Below are 18,745 nucleotides of genomic sequence, written 5' to 3'. Positions count from 1 at the left end.
CAGGAGAAGCATTCTCTGGGTTTGTGTCCACCCTCTCCCCAGCCAAGTGACCCTCATACATCAAATTACATAGCAGTTTCCAAGACAGAACCTATTATCGCTAAGTTGGAAGGAAAGTTCAAGCCGTGGTCATGGAGATGAACGCTGGTTTTTCAGGTTCCTGTTTTTTTTTTTTTTTTTTTTTTTTTTTTTCCAATCCATCATGTTTTAACAGGTAGAATCTGGCTGATTCCACAAAAAGTTAGTGTCTTGAAAATAACAACAACAACAAAAATCACAAAAACCGAAACAACAACCTCCAAAGCGCCTAACTTGCCCCTGCTGGCCTTGCTGACGGGGCTTCGCATGGAGCTGGGTCCAGCTCAGTCTCCAGAGCCCCTCGCGGGTGGGAGCGGGCGTGGGGGCTGCGGGGGCAGGGCCGGGGGCTCCGGCCGTGCTCCGGGGCTGTGCGGGAGCCGCTGCGGGGTGGGTGCGGGGGCTCGCCCGGGCAGGAACCGCTGCTGCCAGGGTGCTTGACCTGGGCGGCTGGAGGTGGTGTGCGAGCACGGAGGGGAGAAGGCGCTGGCTTTGTTTATTTTCCTATCGAGCGTTTCATAGACAAGCCAAAATCCGTCACTCGGGATCGGCGTGTGTAAATATTTCTGGCTAGAAAACCTTTCCACCCCTCTCCTGCCCCCTGCCACACGTAGACAGGAACAATTTCATGTATTTCTTTGACGTTGGATGGAGAGCCGTAACCTGGAGAGAAAGGCTAAAAATAAAATGACGCCGGTTACAGGAGAGGGTTTGATCCTGGAGCTGGAATGAAGGCATAGCCCAGCCCCTTTGCATTAGCGATTCCTCGATCACCCTTATCTCAGAGACCGGTATTAAAACAGCCTCATGGTGATAAACGATCAACCCGTTTGCCGTGTGGTGCCCCGCTCTGTTTCTTAGGAAGAAAGAAAGGAAAAAAACCTAGAAAGCCCCTATCCCGGTGCAGCAAAGCACATATTTGTAGCTGCCAGTAAATCCAGGCAGCTTTTATATCGAAATGCTCTGTGCCTGAGGCCAAGTCATGCTGCTAAATATTGCTGACCACTTTTTCTTTTATGGCTTTCATGTCACTTAGCTATTGAAAGTAAGATGGATTTGTACCATTTCTTCACCCTGCTCTGCTCTCCCCACACCCCAGGTCTGCCCGGAGAGGCCATTGGAGGAAGAGTGCCACGTGACAGAGGGGTGCCAATGTTATTCTCCAAGGGTGTCAAGACCCTGTCAGTTTGCGAAATAAATATTGGGAAACAACGAAATGCAAAAAGCGACCTACTACGACAGCTCTGCAATCTATGGTGCCTACCCCTACCAAGGAGCAAATGGTTTCACTTATAATGCGAGTCAGCAGCAATATCCTCCGTCTTCGTCACTTGTGGAAACTGAGTACCACCGCCCCGCGTGCTCCCTCCAGTCCCCTGGCAGCTCCGTGTCCCACCACAAGGCCAATGACATCAGTGAGAGTTGCATGAGGACCCTCCCCAGCCAACCTCTCCAGCCCCCTGGCCTCGCGGACCCGCAGGCCCCACCGCAGCCGCCTCCAGCCCAGCAGGCACAGCCTCCTCCACCTCCGTCCTCCGCCTCGCCATCTCAAAATGCCAGCAGCAACACTGCCCCGGCCAACCCCACCAAGAGCCCGGCTCTTAACTCGCCCACCATGTCCAAACAGATATTCCCGTGGATGAAAGAGTCTCGGCAAAACACAAAGCAGAAAAACAGCAGTTCCAGTTCAGGTATGAACCATGCTCCCCTGCTCCCTGGGTGCCCCTGGGCTAGCCACGTGTCCTGCGGGGAGGAGGGCAGCCCTGGCCACCTTCACTACGGGGAGGGAAGGGAGGGGTACTTTTTTCCTCTCTGAGCTGACCCCCTTGGGCTTTTGGAGAGGAGCTTCTGCTGCTTGCAGTGGGAGCTCAGTGAGCGATCACCCCCCTGGGAAACTTTCCCAGACTTGCAGGATGGATCCGAAGTGATCCAGTTTCCTTGCGGCTCAAGTACTTGTGCCCTCCTGTGTCTATCGCATTTCGTAGGTAATCCCCACTCCAGTAAATCATGTCAGTGCGGAGCAGCCCAGGCCTTAAGCCAGAGGCCCATCCCAAGTACTTTGTTGGCACAGTGCTGCTAGATTAATAAGACAGTGACCTATCTCTGCTGAAGTGTAACACAAATAAAATAGCTCATAATCATGTGCAGTCAGGATCAATGCCCTGCACGCAGTCAGAACCTCTTCCTATTTTAACAGGCTGATTGGCAAAGTTACAAGCCTGGTAAACAAAAATCTTCTGTAGTGCCATAAACTTAAGCCCATAAAATATTATTTGAGGGATGGAAGTGTATATTAACACTTTTATTACTCAAGGAAACCCAAATCGATAACACAGTGCTAGCTCCAATGCCCAGGAGTTGTGTTTATATTAACCTCTTCCTCTTCTTCTCTTAAACATGCCTTGGAAATAGAGTCCAAAACTTTAGCGAATGTCTTCTCCAGTGTGCTTTTTAGAGCTCTGGTAACACTGCTGTTTACAGCCTTCCATATCATGTATTTATTTTATTAAAAAGCAATAACATTTAAATATGTCTGTACGCCTTTATGCAAGCATAGCCACCGTATGTTCTTATGTGCATTATACTTCCCAATTACTACCATATGTTTATGCTAGATGTCCTAGAAACAGTATACTGTCAGTTTTATATGTTATAACTTTATATGTGGATACCTGACCTGCAAACTTCTGTAGCTGATGTGTATACATCAGGGTTTTCAGAAAAAGAGGGCTGCAGATCTTCACAGTAGTGAAGAAGACAGGTAGTAGTTGAAGAGCTGCTTGAGCCTGGTATGTAAGCAAAGCCATAGATTCACCTTCTGAGTTTCTAAAACTTTCAGCTTTATTTCTCTGAACCTCTCTTATTCTTTTATGCAGTTTTCATGTTATGTTGCATGCTGTCATTCTTACAGGGAGCAAGGATAGCCATATAATGATGTTAATGAGGTGAAGAAAATCTACTGAGGCTTGTAGATTGGCATGACTGAGCTCATGCCAGGGCAAGTACTCATCACACATGTGGGCATCTCATGGCCAAGAGCTGGACCGTGCAGGTGCTGGTGTTGTAGGGTGCTGTCTGTGGTTGCTCTGTCCAGGTTCACCATCTGATTGTGTTCTTTGTGTGATTTGCATAGGTGAGAGTTGTGCTGGTGATAAAAGCCCTCCAGGGCAAGCCTCCTCTAAGCGAGCCCGTACAGCTTACACAAGTGCCCAGCTGGTAGAACTGGAAAAGGAGTTCCACTTCAATAGATACCTTTGCAGGCCACGAAGGGTAGAGATGGCCAATTTGCTCAATCTCACAGAAAGACAGATCAAAATCTGGTTTCAGAACCGCAGGATGAAATACAAAAAGGATCAAAAGGGCAAGGGCATGATGACCTCTTCAGGAGGACAGTCCCCAAGCAGAAGCCCTGTCCCTCCAGCCGCGGGGGGATATCTAAACTCTATGCATTCTTTAGTAAACAGTGTCCCCTACGAGCCCCAGTCGCCTCCGCCATTTAACAAGCCTCATCAAAACACCTATGGCATCCCTGCATCGTATACTGCTCCTATTAATAATTGCCCACCTCCTCAAAAGAGATACACGGGGACAGCAGCTGTGACACCTGAATACGATACTCATCCTCTTCAAGGCAACGGTTATGGGAATCCACATATACAGGGAAGCCCCGTCTACGTAGGGGGCAACTACGTGGAGACCATGACCAATTCTGGGCCTTCCATCTTTGGTCTAACTCATCTCCCTCATCCTCCCTCTGCCAACATGGACTACAGCGGGGCTGGGCCAATGGGCAACAATCACCACCACGGACCTTGCGATCCACACCCGACATACACAGACCTTACCGCTCACCATCCTTCTCAGGGAAGAATTCAGGAAGCGCCCAAACTCACCCATCTGTAAGAGACAGGAGTCACTAAGTGGAACACGAAGCCCCCAACTTTTTAGAAGTACTCACCCCTTCCTCTCTCTTTCTCCTCCCTGCCATGTGCCCTCCCCTCTCTTTCTTCTTTCTTTTGTTCGTTTTAGTTTGTTTTGTTTCCTTTGGTAAGAGCGTTTTCTAGTTTATGTGACGTAGCAATATTTGTTGCTTGAATTGCTCTATAGTTTCACTAGTGGATATTTATCTTCTTGAACTGTAGCCTTGTGTCTCACTTTGGGAGTATACATAGGCTTTATACTTTACCTTCTACACTTTTATCAAAACAGGGTATATGAACAAATTTTCTATAAAAGGAATTCTTAAATGTGAATTTGTTCGTACATGATTGATCCCACGGGGAAGCAATTTTTTTTATTGCACTTCTTTTAAATAGCGAGAAAGACATCAAAAGCGCTTGGACAGGGACTCCCTGGACAATTATTAATACGTGTAAGTCTTTCAATGTGTGTATGCTGGTGAACATTCAGATTTATTTATATTTTTTTTTGCAAACATTGAATAATCTAAGTGTTTAAAATTTTATTTATCCCCATTTGTTCATATTTATATATATATAAAAAATCTGTACCCTGAATATTCAGGAGGTATTTACCTGGCCATACATTAGATGGCATATCGGCACGCGTAGGAAATATCATTTGAAAGGAAACTATAACTCCTTTATTCAAAATGATGATAACGATGATGATGACGATGCAATAAAATCTGGGAAAAAAAAAAAAAAAGATCACAGTTTGAATAATTTATGCTTGTAACATCCAGCTAGGCGGAAAGCGTGTAAAGCTGAAAAGGCTAGATTTGTTTTGAAAGTTATACATTCCTTGCTGCTCACGTTCTGAAAAAAAATAAAGTTTTTATTCTGAATAATAAAGAGTTAAGAACATGTTATTTGCAGTGGAAGGGCAGGGAGAGCCCTTCATGACGTGGGGAGCCGGTAACTCGTCTGGAAGCTCACACGAGGACCGGCTCTCCCCCCCGAACGGCTCCGTAGCGCCTTTTCAGCGTTGTAGCGATAGAGAGAGGGATGGTGGATTTTTTCCTTTTTTTTTTTTTTTTCATTTTTTTCATTCCTTTTTTTTTTTTTTTTTTTCCCCATCGGGGTTTCACAGCCGCCAGCGGCTGCATCCTTCCCCCCCCCGCGCCCCTCCGCGGCCCAGCCGGGGGGACGGGGCATGGGTGCGCGCACGCGTGGGTGTGCACGCGCGTGTGCGCGGGGGCGAGCCCACGGGCGTGGAGGAACAGAGCCAGGCGCGGGCATGGAGGGACCGCTTAATGCCCGGGCTCCCTGCGGGGGGAAGGAAGGAGGGGAGCCGGGCGGCGGCTGAGCCCCGCCGGCTCTGGGCAGCGGGGGTGCCTGAGCCCCCCCAGGCAAACCCCAAAGGCGGCTGGGAGGGGGGCTGCCGGGCGCAGCTGCCTCTGGACACCTCTCCTCCCCCCTGCCGTTTTTCTTCTTTTCCTAAAGCGAGCAGCTTCTCTCTTTTCTCTTTTTTTATTTTTATTTTTTTTCCTTTTTAATTTTTGATTTGATGCTGGGGTCCTTTCCCTTCTCCCCAGCCTCCTCCCCTCCCCGCTGCATCCTGAAGCAGTGGGGGAGGGGAGCCCCGCTCTCCCTGCCCCCCCCCTCCCACTCCATCCTTGCCCCCCCGCGGGGGTGTGCGTGTGTGCGTGCGTGTGTTAGGGGGTGTGTGTGGGGTGCACACCGGGCTGCGGGAGGGCCACTGGCCCCAAACGGGCACCCCCGGGGTCTCCGGGCCGAATCGGTCCAAGGGGGATGGCAGGGACTGGAAACGTGGGTTTAAATCCCATCTTTCTTCCTTTTCAGGCCAAATGTCCGTAATTTTTAGATCGAAACTTGAAAGATAAATCAAAAGGGACCTTAATAGACTAGGTAAAATATACCCGTGCACGTTTATAAAGACATATTCCTACGCTGTGTAGATAACAACGCACGCTGTTTACCATCTGTATCTTCCAGAGCACAGAAAAAATGTCGCCATTTTGGTCTCATGCTGAAATATTATTAATCTTTGGGCTTTATCTTGTTCCCAGAGCCATCCTTGCCTGATGCTGAAACATTGTCATGCATCCACGAAGCTATATAGAGCTTTTCTGCATAAATAGATAAAGCATGCTCAGTCAAAGAAAGGGATTGTAAATATATTTATGCCGTGCGGTTTATTACATAGAGAGATATGTAACCATGGAAGGGAGGCTTATTTAGTCTGATATTTTTCATTGAAACATGGTTATTACCCAATACAGACCAACGACTGATGATTATTTTGTAGGAGAAAATGTTTTTTTTTGCCACATTACAAGACATGGCTCCTTTCAAATAAGCGCACATACATAAAATTCAACACCCCCCCTCCCCACCCCGATAAGCTGCGTTAGATAAAACAAAAGGTAACGGTACAGCCGGTGAATTCCTAACGTGTGGCTACTTTAGCAGCAATAATAACATTTCTGAAAATGTTCAAGAGAAGGAATTTGGCGTTTTTTCTCCCTCCCACTCCGAAGAAAGAAAAATACAGGCGATTTTGCCCCTTCTTTCCAGAAACCGTTCCCTACCCCATCTTCAGAGGCTTTACGTTACCAGTAAGAATTTGTATTTTTGCATTTAAGATTCTCCCGATTAAAAGATCCCTCTGGAGGCAGAAGTAATTGATTTGCCCAAGAATTTCGCGTCCCCTCTCCAAAGGTTTTGTTCCAGGTGGTTTTTGTATTAGAATGACCACAAGAAACAAATGTGCAGAATAGAGACACCCACGCAGGTTTTTACTCACAAAGCCTGGTTAAAGTCCAAACCTCTCCCTTTATTGTTTGCCATCCTGCTGTTAATCCCAATATTTTCCAGAAAAAAAAAATAAAATAAAGAAAATAAAAATAAAAGAAAAGCCCGACCCCAAGGTAGGCGCAGAGAAGCAAAATAAAACCGGGCTTTCCCACAAGCAGAGCAGTCCTCTGCCAGCATATTTTAAAAGCAGCTTTTTTCCTTGTTTACTCGCGTTTCTTGCTCTGCCTCTTTTCTCGGCCACATTTGATCTTGGAAAGAGCAAGAAGCTTTAAATGTGTTCTTAAGGGCCAGTAGCTGTCAAACCTTTTGGCGGCCAAGATTGATCGCGCGCAGACACCACCAGAGCTTTGTTTGGACTAAAAGCAAGAAAATTAAACCCCTCGCATTTTCCAACAGCATCGATATTTGTAAGGCATCCCTTTTGAGAGATTAAATGACAAGTCTCGTTCTATATTTTATTTAAACAAGCAACCACCAAAAAGCCCATTTAAAGCCTTCCAGCCCCTCCCCTCCCCCTCTCTCCAATGCCTTCGCAGATATGCTACATCTTGTGGGTGCATTAACTTAAAACCGATTTTTAAAATGCACTTCGTGCAGTCTGGACGGAGACTGATCCGCTGAATGCTTGGGGGTCTTCTTTTCTTTTTTTCCTTCTTCTGCTTCTTCTTCTTTATTTTATTATAATTATTATTATTTTTAAATACGAAGACGCTTGCCGACCCCTTTTTGGCAACTCCGAAAATAAAGAGAGACGGCAACGCATCGCGCAGGCGATGGTCCCCGGCTGCTCGAGGACACGGAGACCGGCTCGGATGTTCCTTCCCCCGGCCCCCCCGGCCTCCCCCGGCCCCCCGGGCCCCCGGCCCGGCCCGGCTCCGCGGGAAGGCGAGCTCCGGCCCGGCTCTGACCGTAGGACTCATCGGGCTGGCTCCCATGGCCATCATTGTCATCGCTCGCCTCGGTCTGGTTGGAAAATTGTGCCCAAACCTTCCAAATTCGGGGCTCGACCTGGCAGAGGCAAATGGAAACGACGGCAGAGAGCCAAGCTTCGGAGGCGAGAGCCGTGCCTCAAGTTATCGCCCCCGCAGCATTTCTGCTCTGCCTGGCCCCGTGAAAACAAACCCGCTACCAGCCCATATATTTCCTGGTAATCGAAAATACTCACCAGACCCAGCCTACTACGGTTATTAAGCAAATTATGCCAGCAGACGGGAGTATCGTTTGCAAGCTAAGGCACAGGATTTTGGTCTTTTTTTTTTTTTTTTTTTTTTTTTTTTTTTTTTTAAGAGGCAACAGCCAGACGCTTTCGCAGCCTCGCGATTTGGCTCGCCCAGAGAGGTATTCCTAGGGTATGTTTTATGGTCCAATCCCGGGAAGCCAACTGGAGAGGGAAGTCACGAAGCGCAAGGGCTGCTGCCTATGTGACTCTTCCCCTAGAAGCAAGGTTGCTGAGGAAGATCCAGTTAAACAATGGCTCGGCACCGGCGGCCAATTGTTCTCCGTACTGTACGCCCGATAGCCACAAAAAAAAAAAAAAAAAAAAAAAAAAAGGAAGATAAAAGAAAAAAAAAAGAAAAAAGACACAAACAAAAAAAAAAAATAAAAGAAGGAAAGAAAAGAAAAAGGAGCCAATGGAGGCTGAGTCGGGAGCGATAAAGTAGTTTTGGAGGAAGTGCTATTCCCTAGGAAAAAATCAAGACTCTCTGCTACAGACTCCTGCCTGGGTGCAACTTCTTATGTGGGGGCCTGGCGGTGTCAAAACTTTGAAGATTAATGGATTACTTTGTTAATGACTCAAGGCGTCAGATTGAGGTGCTTAAATGATTTGTGAGGTGCAAAGCGTTTTCCTGACAGTCCCAAACAATGAGAGAGGAGTGTGCGGGTGGAGGCGAGGGAGGCAGCAGGCTGCAGGACAAGCAGCCGCACACCCGCACACACACTCGCCCGCTCGCACACACACACACACACACACACACACACACGCTGGCACACACACACCAACACTCGCACACACACTCGCAGCCTCCCCTCCAAACACAGAGACGCACCCGCACCTCCCTCCCCACCCCCGATCATTTCGGATTAGGACGCCAAGGGGATAGATACTAGAGATATCATTTCCCTCTTTAAAAAAAGTGTAAATAAAGCCTTTCTGGCCCCCAATGAGGCGTTCCTTCCCGACTTTTTTGGATCAATCAAACAGACAGTGGCTTCTTTTGATTAAAGCCCAAATTGTCATTGGGCAGAGGCAATCATGTGACAGCCAATTCGGTCCAATTTCAACCTTGTCTCCATGAATTCAATAGTTTAATAGTAGCACGGTCCCCATACGGCTGTAATCAGTGAATTAGAAAAAAAACACCCCACCAGCGATCTTCTATGATATATTTTTTTCTTCTCTCTCTCCTTTTTCCTGGGCCTTCCCCCCCCCGAGCCCCCTGAATCCGAGGGAACTTTTTCTCCGCGGGGGCTGCGAGTTGAAGGCCATGAATTTCGAATTCGAGCGAGAGATTGGTTTTATCAATAGTCAGCCATCGCTTGCTGAGTGCCTGACATCTTTTCCCCCTGTCGGTGATACATTTCAAAGTTCATCAATCAAGAACTCGACGCTTTCACACTCGACACTGATTCCTCCTCCTTTTGAGCAGACCATCCCCAGCCTGAACCCAAGCAGCCACCCTCGCCACAGCGGCGGCGGCCGCCCCAAGGCGAGCCCCCGCGGCCGCAGCGGCAGCCCGGGCCCCGCCGGCGCCCCGCCGCCCCCGGAGTACCCCTGGATGAAAGAGAAAAAGGCGTCCAAGCGATCCGCCCTGCCGCCCGCCTCGGCCTCCGCCTCAGCCGCTGGACCTGCCTGCCTCAGCCACAAAGGTCAGTCCCAAGACTTTGGCCGTCGGGCCGCTTTGGGGGGCTCCCCGCAGCCCCCCGGGCCGGCCCGAAGGGGGACGGGGGGCTCGGGGCGGCCGGGGCCGTCGGGGCTGGGCTCAAACCCCAAACTTTTCCCCCAAGTTGCCCCGCCGCGGGATGATTTATTTGAGTTGGAGCTGACCTCTCTTGTCTCGCTGTCCTAGACTCGGGGTATTTGACAGTAATGAAGAGTGATAGATTGCTCCCGCTCAGCTCGGCGGCTGATGCATTAATTATAAATTGCGCTATGGCTAATATAAAGTTTGCTCTGGCCTGGGGAGGTTGGCGAGCTGCAGGCGACGAGCTGGAGGCGGCCGAGGGGCACGCAGCAGCGGCCGCTCAGCAGGGCGACACAATGGGCTTGCAGCACCCGAGGGCGGCCATTTTGTTGCAGTTGCTGGTTTATGCTATGTGGACATATAGATAGAGCCGCTTCCAACGCGGGGAGAGAGGGAGAGAGCGCTCCCCCCCCTTCCTCACACCCCCCCGGGATGCGATGGGCTCGGATGCTGAAATTCAATCCGTGCATTTATCCGTTTTGTGTGTGTGCGTGTGTGCTTTTTTTTTTTTTTTTTTTTTTGGCTTTTCGCTTTCCTGGTGCTGGTGCTTTTGGGGTGTGCGTGTGGTGGTGGTGGTGGTGTTTTTCTTTTTCTTTTTCTTTTTTTTAACAGACCCCCTTGAAATCCCCGATAGTGGTAACGGTGGATCTAGGCGGCTGAGGACGGCTTACACCAACACCCAGCTTTTGGAGCTAGAGAAAGAATTTCATTTCAACAAGTATCTCTGTAGACCGAGGAGGGTTGAGATTGCAGCCTTGCTGGATTTGACTGAGAGACAAGTCAAAGTCTGGTTCCAGAACAGAAGGATGAAGCACAAGAGACAGACCCAGTGCAAGGAGAACCAAAACAGTGAGGGGAAATTTAAGAGTTTAGAGGACCCGGAGAAGGCGGCGGAGGACGAGGAGGAGGAGAAAGCCCTCTTCGAGCAAGCCCTCAGCAACGTCTCAGGCGCTCTTTTGGAAAGGGAAGGCTACGCTTTCCAGCAGAATGCACTGTCGCAGCAGCAGGCGCAGAATGCGCACAATGGCGAGTCCCAAAGTTTCCCCGTTTCGCCTTTAACGAGCAATGAGAAAAATCTGAAACATTTTCAACATCAGTCACCCACTGTTCAAAACTGCCTCTCAACAATGGCCCAGAACTGTGCAGCTGGCCTAAACAATGACAGTCCTGAGGCCCTAGATGTCCCTTCTTTACAGGACTTTAACGTTTTCTCCACAGATTCCTGCCTACAGCTTTCAGATGCAGTTTCCCCCAGTTTGCCAGGATCTCTGGACAGTCCCGTAGATATTTCAGCTGACAGTTTTGACTTTTTTACAGACACACTCACCACAATAGACTTGCAGCATCTGAATTACTGAGAAATTAAAGACGTCCTCTCCAAGGGTCCTGCCTTCTCCTCCTTATTCTCCCTCTTTATTTTTATTTTTTCAGTGAATTAATTTTATTTCCCCATCCCACCCCTTTTCCCGGTCAGTATTTTCTGTTTATTGCCTCCCTTTTGCTGTGCCATTTTACCGTTTCCTACGAAGTTTTAGTTGTGTTCATTTTTAACCTAGCCACATTCTAGGTCCTTCTATGAAAGCAATATATGAGGTCTGTAAGAAAGTGATCATATAGGAATTGTATCGTCACTTTCTTTTTATTTTTGTATTGCATTAGGATGCGTTGTCATAAGTATTTTTGGTAGAATAAATTCTTGTTTGCTACAAGGAGCTTTCTCTTTTTTTCTTTCCCCTTTTGCCTCTCTCTTGCTCTCTCTCTCCTTCCAGCACTGATAACACTGCGGGTTTTTCTCCCACTCCCTTCCACTGTTAATTTACTAATAACCAAAATCCAACATTCTGACTGCGATCTCTCCCCTTTTGGCAATTTAGGACATTTAGTAGAGAGGAAAAAAAAAATGTTCAAATTCTTTATTGCAAGGGTTTCTCACAAGGAAAAAAAAAAAAAAAAAAAAAAAGGAAACTAAAACCGTTCACAGATTTGACGGAGATTTCTTTCTTTTAATGTATAAACGCAGCATCTTATCTCCGTGCCGATACCAAGCTTGGGGATTCTGAACTGTAACAAAAGCATAAGCGAGCACTTTCTCTGTTACAGACCAAACGTGAGGATTCAGGAGGCTGTCTCCTGCAGAAACTAGCCTGTTACATACAAGAAAAGCTTTTTTTTTTTTTTTTTTTTTTTTGATGGGGGGGGACACACATATTTTTCTAGAATGCAGCGCTTAGCCAGCAAGCTGATTCAGGGATCTTAAAAGATACGAGAGCTCACAGAGGGTGCGCTTGGTGAGTCCTCACGTGCTGAGCGGTCCAAGAAATCAGCCCTAAAAGGAGAGGAAAAAGAAGAAGTTAGCGTTTGCAAAATCAAAAGGCACAAAAGCGAGGAAAAAAAGCGTCTAGGGCGGAATCGCACCCTCCGCTCGGTCCTCTTGAGGGAAGATTTTTCCCGTTTAAACCCTTCCTTGCGGGGCGAAGGGGTGCTCCCGAAAAGGGTCGGGTGTGACTCCCAAGCTGAGATTTCCTCGGGGATCCCCCCAGCCCTGGGGCAGCAAAGCCAGGCTTGGGGAAAATCTCCGGCAAAGTGCGTGCGGCCCCGGTCAGCGGTGGCGGGGGGCTCGGGAGGGGACCGAACCCCGTCCGGGGGCATCGGGCGAGCAACAGATGCGAGCGGGGCTCCTCCACGAAGGGCCGAGGGCGTGGGGACATCCCGAAGAGCGTGGGGACATCCCGGAGAGAGTGGGGGCATCCCGGAGAGAATGGCTGGAGCGGGGGCCGGGGAAGGCACCGTCCGTGCGAGGAGTGCTGCTGCCTTCCCAGCTCGGCAACACGCTGTGGAGCTGGGATGCGTGGGTTATAGCTGGAAGGGCTGAACGCAATTCTTCCGAAAGTCATAAATCAAACTCTTTCTATGAATGAGAATGTCATCAAAGAGATCAATTGCAGGAACACATGCACAAATAAAAATCCTCTTACGTATTTGCCGGGGCTGGGGATCCCCGTCTAAAACCATTAAGTGAGAAGGCGTTTAGTCATAATTCATTTTTATTGCTCTTTTAAAACAACAGTTGGCTGAGCTGCGGCCGCGGCGAAACCTCGGCCCTGCTTCTGGTCCTTCTCTCCGCTCCAGCCCAGCCCTGCAGAAGGCGAGCCGCAGTTTAACTCCCGTGGCACGGGGCTGCATCGGCCGGGTCAGGGCCGCTTTTGTGCCCAGATGCCTGGATGCTGAAAATATTCAAAAGAAAAAAAAAAAAAAAAAGTATGGGGGAGAAAAAAAATACGCTACAAGGCTCAAACCTTTAGCTCGCTATATTTAAATAAATGGGGGGATGCGGAGATCAGGACTCGCCTGAGAGTCTCCCATGAGCCCTGCGGCCACAGCGGGGGCACTGGGGGCGGAGGCGAACTCCCACGAAAAAGCCTAAATCGCCGGAATCGCCCCGTTGGCCCCAGTCTCGGACAGGAAACGCCAGTTCCCGGCCCGGCCCGGAGAGGAGTAGCGGAGGGCAGAGCGGGACCGGGGGCCGGGGGCGGCAGCTCTCCTCGCCGAGGATGGGGGATTGCCCCCTCGGCTCTTACCCTGCTGCCCCACGCACAGTACGGGCAGCAAAAACCCAAGGCATCGCGAGAGAGACAATGCAACAAAAGAGATGGGGGCTCTTCCCAAAAATGGCACGGAAAAGGGAGGAAAAAGAAAAAAAAAAAGGATTTCAGATTTCAGGATGCTGGAGCCTGTAAGAGAGGTGCTGTAATTTGTCGGATTTTACAGGTAAAAATAATCAATTTGGAGTAAAATATACATTTTTCTTGGCCGGCTGTTGTAAAAAAAAAAAAAAAAAAAGCTGAAAAGATGCCAGCTCCTTTATTGGTAAACAGTCCCAGCGGCCTGCCTTTTTCCTCTGCCTTATGCAGTATTTATCACAACAGGTTTACAGGAATGAAATAAATATGTTTATGTCCCTTTCCATAGCCCAGAATGATGCAGTATAATGCCATAAACGCCTCTGGAGTGTTGTTTCTGTTGTCCTTCCCCCGACCCCCCCGGAGTTTAAGAAAAGAAACCTTTCCAGAGGGCCCTTAACCATTCGTGCCTGTGCAGTAAATGAGAACAAATAGAAATAGTAGGAGCATCCGGATAGACGCGTGGTGGAGGGAGCAGCCCTTCGGTGTCTGCTGGCCATAGGGAGGCCTTGGAGATGGCACGGGATAAAGGCTGACCTAACAGCAGTAGGAGAGCTTGCACCTAAGGAGAGGATGTTGTGGTTCAGATGGGAGGGAGGAGCTTGCGGGTGAGTGTGTGTGTGTGTGTTGGTGAGCAGAGAGAAGTGGCAGGGTTAGAAGAAGCCCTTTGGATTTCCAAACGAGCAGCAGCCGACCACGAGAGCACAGCGATGGAGGAGCCGGCTGGGAATGCACCTGCAGGAGCACGGGAGGCGGCTCCTCCTGGGGCCGGCGGCTGGGAAAACCACGTCCCATCCGTCCGTCCCCGAGGTTATCGTTAGGACTGTTGGTGCCATCCCCTCTCCCTGCAGACGGATGGGTGCCCTGGGGCGGACGGATGCCCGGTCTTCACCTCCCCTTTCCTTTTCCGCATACGTAACCCGAATACGGGGTCGCAACCCACATCCCACCGCCCTCCCTCTTTTTCGGACCTTTTTTTTTAAAAATTTTCTTTTTCTGGGGGGGGTTGGTGGTGGGGAGGGGCAAGCTGCAGTCGATGCTCAGCGCGGTTCCCAAGGGTCCTGGGGCCGCCTCTGCCACCGGCCATCTGCCACCTCCCGCCGCTGCCGGCCCGGGTGCTGGCGGAGCGCGGGGACAAAGGGGCCGGGGCGGCGGGCCCCGCACCTCCCGCAGCCCCCCTGCCCCGGCCCCGGGCCGCCTCCCCGGGCCGCCGGGCTGCGACCTGCGGCACCCCGGGCAGCTTTCCCCCCGCCCGGCCCGGGGCGGGCGGCAGCGGCGCCGCGGGGCCCCAGCAGATGGGCTGCGGAGCCCGGCGGGTCCCCGCCCCGTCCCCGTCCCCCCCTTGTCCCCGGCTCCCCCTCCCCTGCCCCAGTCCCGAGCTGGCGCGGGGGAGCCCGGCGGAGGTGCGGGGGGAGCGGGGATGCGGGCCGGGGGGAGGCCGGTGTGCCCGGGAGAGCACAATGGCCGTCAGTCCCAAAAGCGCCTCATTTCCATGCTAATGCCCGCGGCCGCCTGGTGATGCGGCTGGACAAGCCCCTTTAACTCTTGGCGTCGCGTCGCGCTGGGCTCTGCGGCGAGGCAGGACCCAGGTCCTTTGGCCCCATCTCCATCCTCCGGACGACCCCCGTCCCCGTCCCTATCCCCAGTAGCAGTCCCCATTCCCGGTTCCATCCCCATCCGCGTCCCCTGGGCTGGTGCTCTCCGCGCTGCCCCCTCCACCTCCCCCCGCACCCCCCGGGGGGCCCAAACCGGGGGGCGAGGGGCGTCGGAGATGCCCGGCACCGGCCTGACAGCTCCGGGGCCGCCGCAGAGGCACTCACCCTGGAGGGGCCGGGCTCCGCGGGCCGGGCTCCGCCGCCGGGCTCTCTCCAGCCTTCCCCTCTCAGCGGGCGGGCGTCCCCCGGTGGGCAGCAGCCCGGCCCCCCCGCCCCCCGGGGGGCCGCCGCCGCCCTGCCCCGCGGTGCCGCGCCGCGCCGCGCCGTGCCGTGCCGCGCCGTCGGAGCGCTCGGCGTTTAAATGCCCCCGACGCGGCGATCTATCAGCGGCAGGAGCCGGGAAAGTCCCGCAGGCGCCGCAGCCATTGGCTGCCGCCCCCCACGTGCCTCCCCGCTCGCGGTACCTTCGTGTCATTTTCCTCCCGGCCCCATGGAGGATGTGGGAAAGTTGGCGCGGCCCCGCTGGCCGCTGAAGACCCGGTGGCGGCGTGACAGCAGCGGGACGCGGCGAGGATGAGCTCCTTCCTCGAGTACCCCGTCCTCGGCGGCGAGGCGGGGGCCTGCGCCGCCCGCGCCTACCACCCCGAGCACGGGATTACAACTTTCCAGCCCTGCGCCGTCAGCGCCGGCAGCTGCAGCGGGGAGGACCGCTTCCTCGTGGGCCGCGGCGTGCCCATCAGCCCCCACCGCCACCACCACCCCCCGGGCCAGCCCGCCGCCTACCAGCACCACGGCGGCCTGGGGGTGTCCTACGCGCACCCCGGCTGCGCCCCGACGTACGGCTCGCAGGGCTTCGGCGCCGCCTACGGCCCCTACCCGCTGGGGCAGGACGCGGAGCTGGCCGCCGGCTTCCCCCCCTGCGCCCCCGCCGTCTACTCGGGCAGCCTCTCCTCCTCCGCCGCCGCGCAGCACCCGCACCAGGGCTACGCGGGGGCGCCCGCCCAGTTCGTGCCCCCCGCCTACGGGCAGGAGCAGCAGAGCCTGCCCCTGGGCACCTATAACCATGCCCTGTCCCCCCTCCACGCCGGCCACCAGCAGGAAAACTCCCGCTCCCCCTCCGCCGAGACCTCGCCGCCGGCGCAGACCTTCGACTGGATGAAAGTTAAAAGAAACCCACCCAAAACAGGTCAGTGGCCCGGCGTGGAGGGGAAGGGGGGAGGTCGGGGCAGCTCCCTGCCGTCGGGGCGCCGGGGGTGGCTCGCAGGTGCCCCGCGCCCCCGGGAGCGCCCGGAGCCGTCTGCCCGCAGCGCTGGGAGCCAGCGCCGGCCCCTGCCGCCCCCCCGCTCCCCTCCCTTGGTCGTACGTCTTGTAATTCATAACCCACTTATCAAGTTTCCTCTGACACCAGAGGCTGACTCCAGTTTAGCACCTCGCACTCCATCACTCACCCTGCCGGGGCTTCCCTCTTATCCTGCGAAGTCCCCGCTCCCTATCGCTTAGCCGGTGTGGACATATTGATTACGTCGCCTATAAATCATTTGCGCTCACTTAACGCCGCGTGTCCCCTTTGCAGGCAAGGCCGGCGAGTACGGCTTCGTGGGGCAGCCCAACACCGTCCGGACCAACTTCACCACCAAGCAGCTCACCGAGCTGGAGAAGGAGTTTCACTTCAACAAGTACCTGACCAGGGCCAGGAGGGTGGAAATCGCCGCCTCCCTCCAGCTCAACGAGACGCAGGTGAAGATCTGGTTCCAGAACCGGCGGATGAAGCAGAAGAAGAGGGAGAAAGAGGGGCTGCTGCCCATCTCCCCCGCCACCCCCACGGGCTGCGAGGAGAAGGCGGAGGAGTCCTCGGACAAGTCCTGCTCGTCGCCCTGCAGCGCCTCGCCAGCCTCATCCTCCTCGGACACGCTGCCTGCCTCCAACTGACACCGCCGTGCCCCGACGGGGCGGCTCGCCCCGAGCTCCCACGGCTGCCCAGATCTCCCACGGGTTCCCCCGATCTCCCACGGGTGCCCCGATCTCCCATGGGTTCCCCCATCTCCCACGGGTGCCCCCATCTCCCACGGGTGCCCGCGGCTCCCACGGGCGCCCCCCCGCCGCCGGGCCCCGGGGTGCCGGCTCGCACCTCGCCTCCCAAAGGTCCTTTTTCGGTCCCCCCCCCCCGTCCCGTTTCGCTGGAGGAGCCCCTTACCCGCTCAAGGACGGGTCTCTGACCTTCCCCGAGCGACAGGCAGGTTACATAGGGTACACGACCTCACGAAGAGCTGCACTATTGCGAGTGTTTACACGACTTACAGGACTTTCATCCCTTAATTTAATGTATTCTTTGTTCGTGTCTATGAGTTGGTTGCTTGTAAATACTTTGTCCGAGAGATTTATCTTTTTACAGATTTTTCTAGAAATGACGTTTAGATGATCAGGTTGAGCAGGGTGAGTGCATTCGCAGAACCGGATCCACTTTTGTATCGGCCAAAAGCCGACGACCGCATCAAGCAAACGCGTGAAGCTCGAGCAGATACCTCAAAGAGTAGCGCTGTTCCTCTCCGTGTGACAAGCAAGGCTTCAATTGCACTAGGTTTTGTAACCCTTACCCGGTGTGCTTGCCCCCCCCGCCCTAAAGCTGTGCCGGGTTATACCCGCCCGAAGGGTACACCCGTCCGAGAGAGACCTCACCTCTTCCCGTTTTCGGATTATTTAGACTCGATGTCTTTTCAACCTTCTCGTGAATGTGACGAATGGCCAAATGAATGTATCATTTCTGTGGTTGGTGTCTGGACCGTTGCATGACGCCCCGTGCTTTGATGTACCCCGGGTACACTGAGGTCTATCAGTTGTCGCGTGTCAGCGACACCTCCTGATTTTCTGTACAATCATCGGAGCTCTGGGATTACCCGCTGCTGGAACCCAGGGCAGGATTTACGGGTCCTTATAATGTCTGTAATAAATATATTCCGCTTTCAGGTATACCTCGTGTGTCTGCCTCTGCGTGACATCACCGAGGAGCCCCAGCCTGGGCCCAGCACTTCGGTTTCCCCAATTTTCCTCTGCTGGGGCCTTTTGTAGGGTCGGAGGGGGAGGAAGTGTCTCCCAGCGTTCCTCCTCCCGGGCTGCCCGGGCTGACTCATAACACAAACCTTCTTCCTTTTCTATCCTCAAATAATATTATTTTTAGGGGATATAAGGCCCTCCTCTCCCTCCACTGTAACTGGGAGGAATTTATGACCCCGATCTATTTCTGAAGCACAAACACGAGAGCTTCCTGGGTCAAGTGCTAACCTTTTCACCTCGGGATGGATGTTGACACTTACATAAACAGAGCACGCTTCAAAAGCAGAAACTGTCTTCAGCCAGTCTTTCCTCACATCGCAGGCCCCTCGCCAAGGGCTGCACATTTCATTAGCCCGGGCACTGAGCTGGGCCAGCTTCTCCCTCCTTCCCCCCCCCCCCCCCCGGCTGCCATCCTGATGGACTGCCAAGGTAGGGAGATGGCTCCCAGGTGCTTGGCAGCCTGCTTCTGGCAACTCCCAGCCCATTTCCCAACCACCAACTTTTTATTTCGGGGAAAAAAAAAACTAATAAGATAAAAAAAAAATAAAAAGCAAGTTCTCGCAGGTAAATAGCTTGAGGTT

General features: G+C 53.0%; 3 protein-coding genes and 1 long non-coding RNA gene across 18 annotated transcripts in view; 3 read left to right on the top strand and 1 right to left on the bottom strand.

Moving 5' to 3' along the window:
* Positions 1-4,743, top strand: part of HOXA3 (homeobox A3) — a 44,200-nt gene extending 39,457 nt beyond the window's left edge. For all 14 annotated transcript variants that reach the window (XM_068674252.1, XM_068674247.1, XM_068674253.1 and 11 more), the window contains 2 exons: positions 1,175-1,766; positions 3,209-4,743. In XM_068674252.1, the coding sequence (XP_068530353.1) occupies positions 1,292-1,766; positions 3,209-3,978 (1,245 nt within the window). In that variant the 5' untranslated portion in view covers positions 1,175-1,291 and the 3' untranslated portion in view covers positions 3,979-4,743. The remainder of the gene's footprint in view (positions 1-1,174; positions 1,767-3,208) is intronic.
* A 3,625-nt stretch (positions 4,744-8,368) lies between these two features.
* Positions 8,369-11,487, top strand: HOXA2 (homeobox A2). The gene is made up of 2 exons (XM_068674258.1): positions 8,369-9,683; positions 10,391-11,487. Exons 1-2 carry the CDS (start codon positions 9,302-9,304, stop codon positions 11,134-11,136), a joined length of 1,128 nt encoding a protein of 375 aa, XP_068530359.1. The 5' UTR covers positions 8,369-9,301; the 3' UTR covers positions 11,137-11,487.
* A 176-nt stretch (positions 11,488-11,663) lies between these two features.
* Positions 11,664-15,467, bottom strand: LOC137852482 (uncharacterized). Of its 2 annotated transcripts, XR_011093869.1 has the most exons (3): positions 15,279-15,467; positions 12,194-12,686; positions 11,664-12,104 (listed from the first exon to the last, which is right to left on the bottom strand). It is a non-coding gene; the product is annotated as an uncharacterized lncRNA (long non-coding RNA). The 2 variants fall into 2 exon arrangements; XR_011093870.1 differs by lacking the exon at positions 12,194-12,686 and having other exon boundaries at positions 15,279-15,457.
* A 103-nt stretch (positions 15,468-15,570) lies between these two features.
* Positions 15,571-18,082, top strand: HOXA1 (homeobox A1). Its single transcript, XM_068674259.1, has 2 exons — positions 15,571-16,299; positions 16,687-18,082. The coding sequence occupies exons 1-2, from the start codon at positions 15,687-15,689 to the stop codon at positions 17,040-17,042; spliced, it is 969 nt and encodes a 322-aa protein (XP_068530360.1). The 5' UTR covers positions 15,571-15,686; the 3' UTR covers positions 17,043-18,082.
* The last annotated feature ends 663 nt before the right edge of the window (positions 18,083-18,745 follow it).

The sequence above is a fragment of the Anas acuta genome, chromosome 2 (assembly GCF_963932015.1).
Source record: "Anas acuta chromosome 2, bAnaAcu1.1, whole genome shotgun sequence".
Lineage (NCBI taxonomy): Eukaryota > Metazoa > Chordata > Aves > Anseriformes > Anatidae > Anas > Anas acuta.
This window is presented reverse-complemented; position numbering and strand designations above follow the sequence as displayed.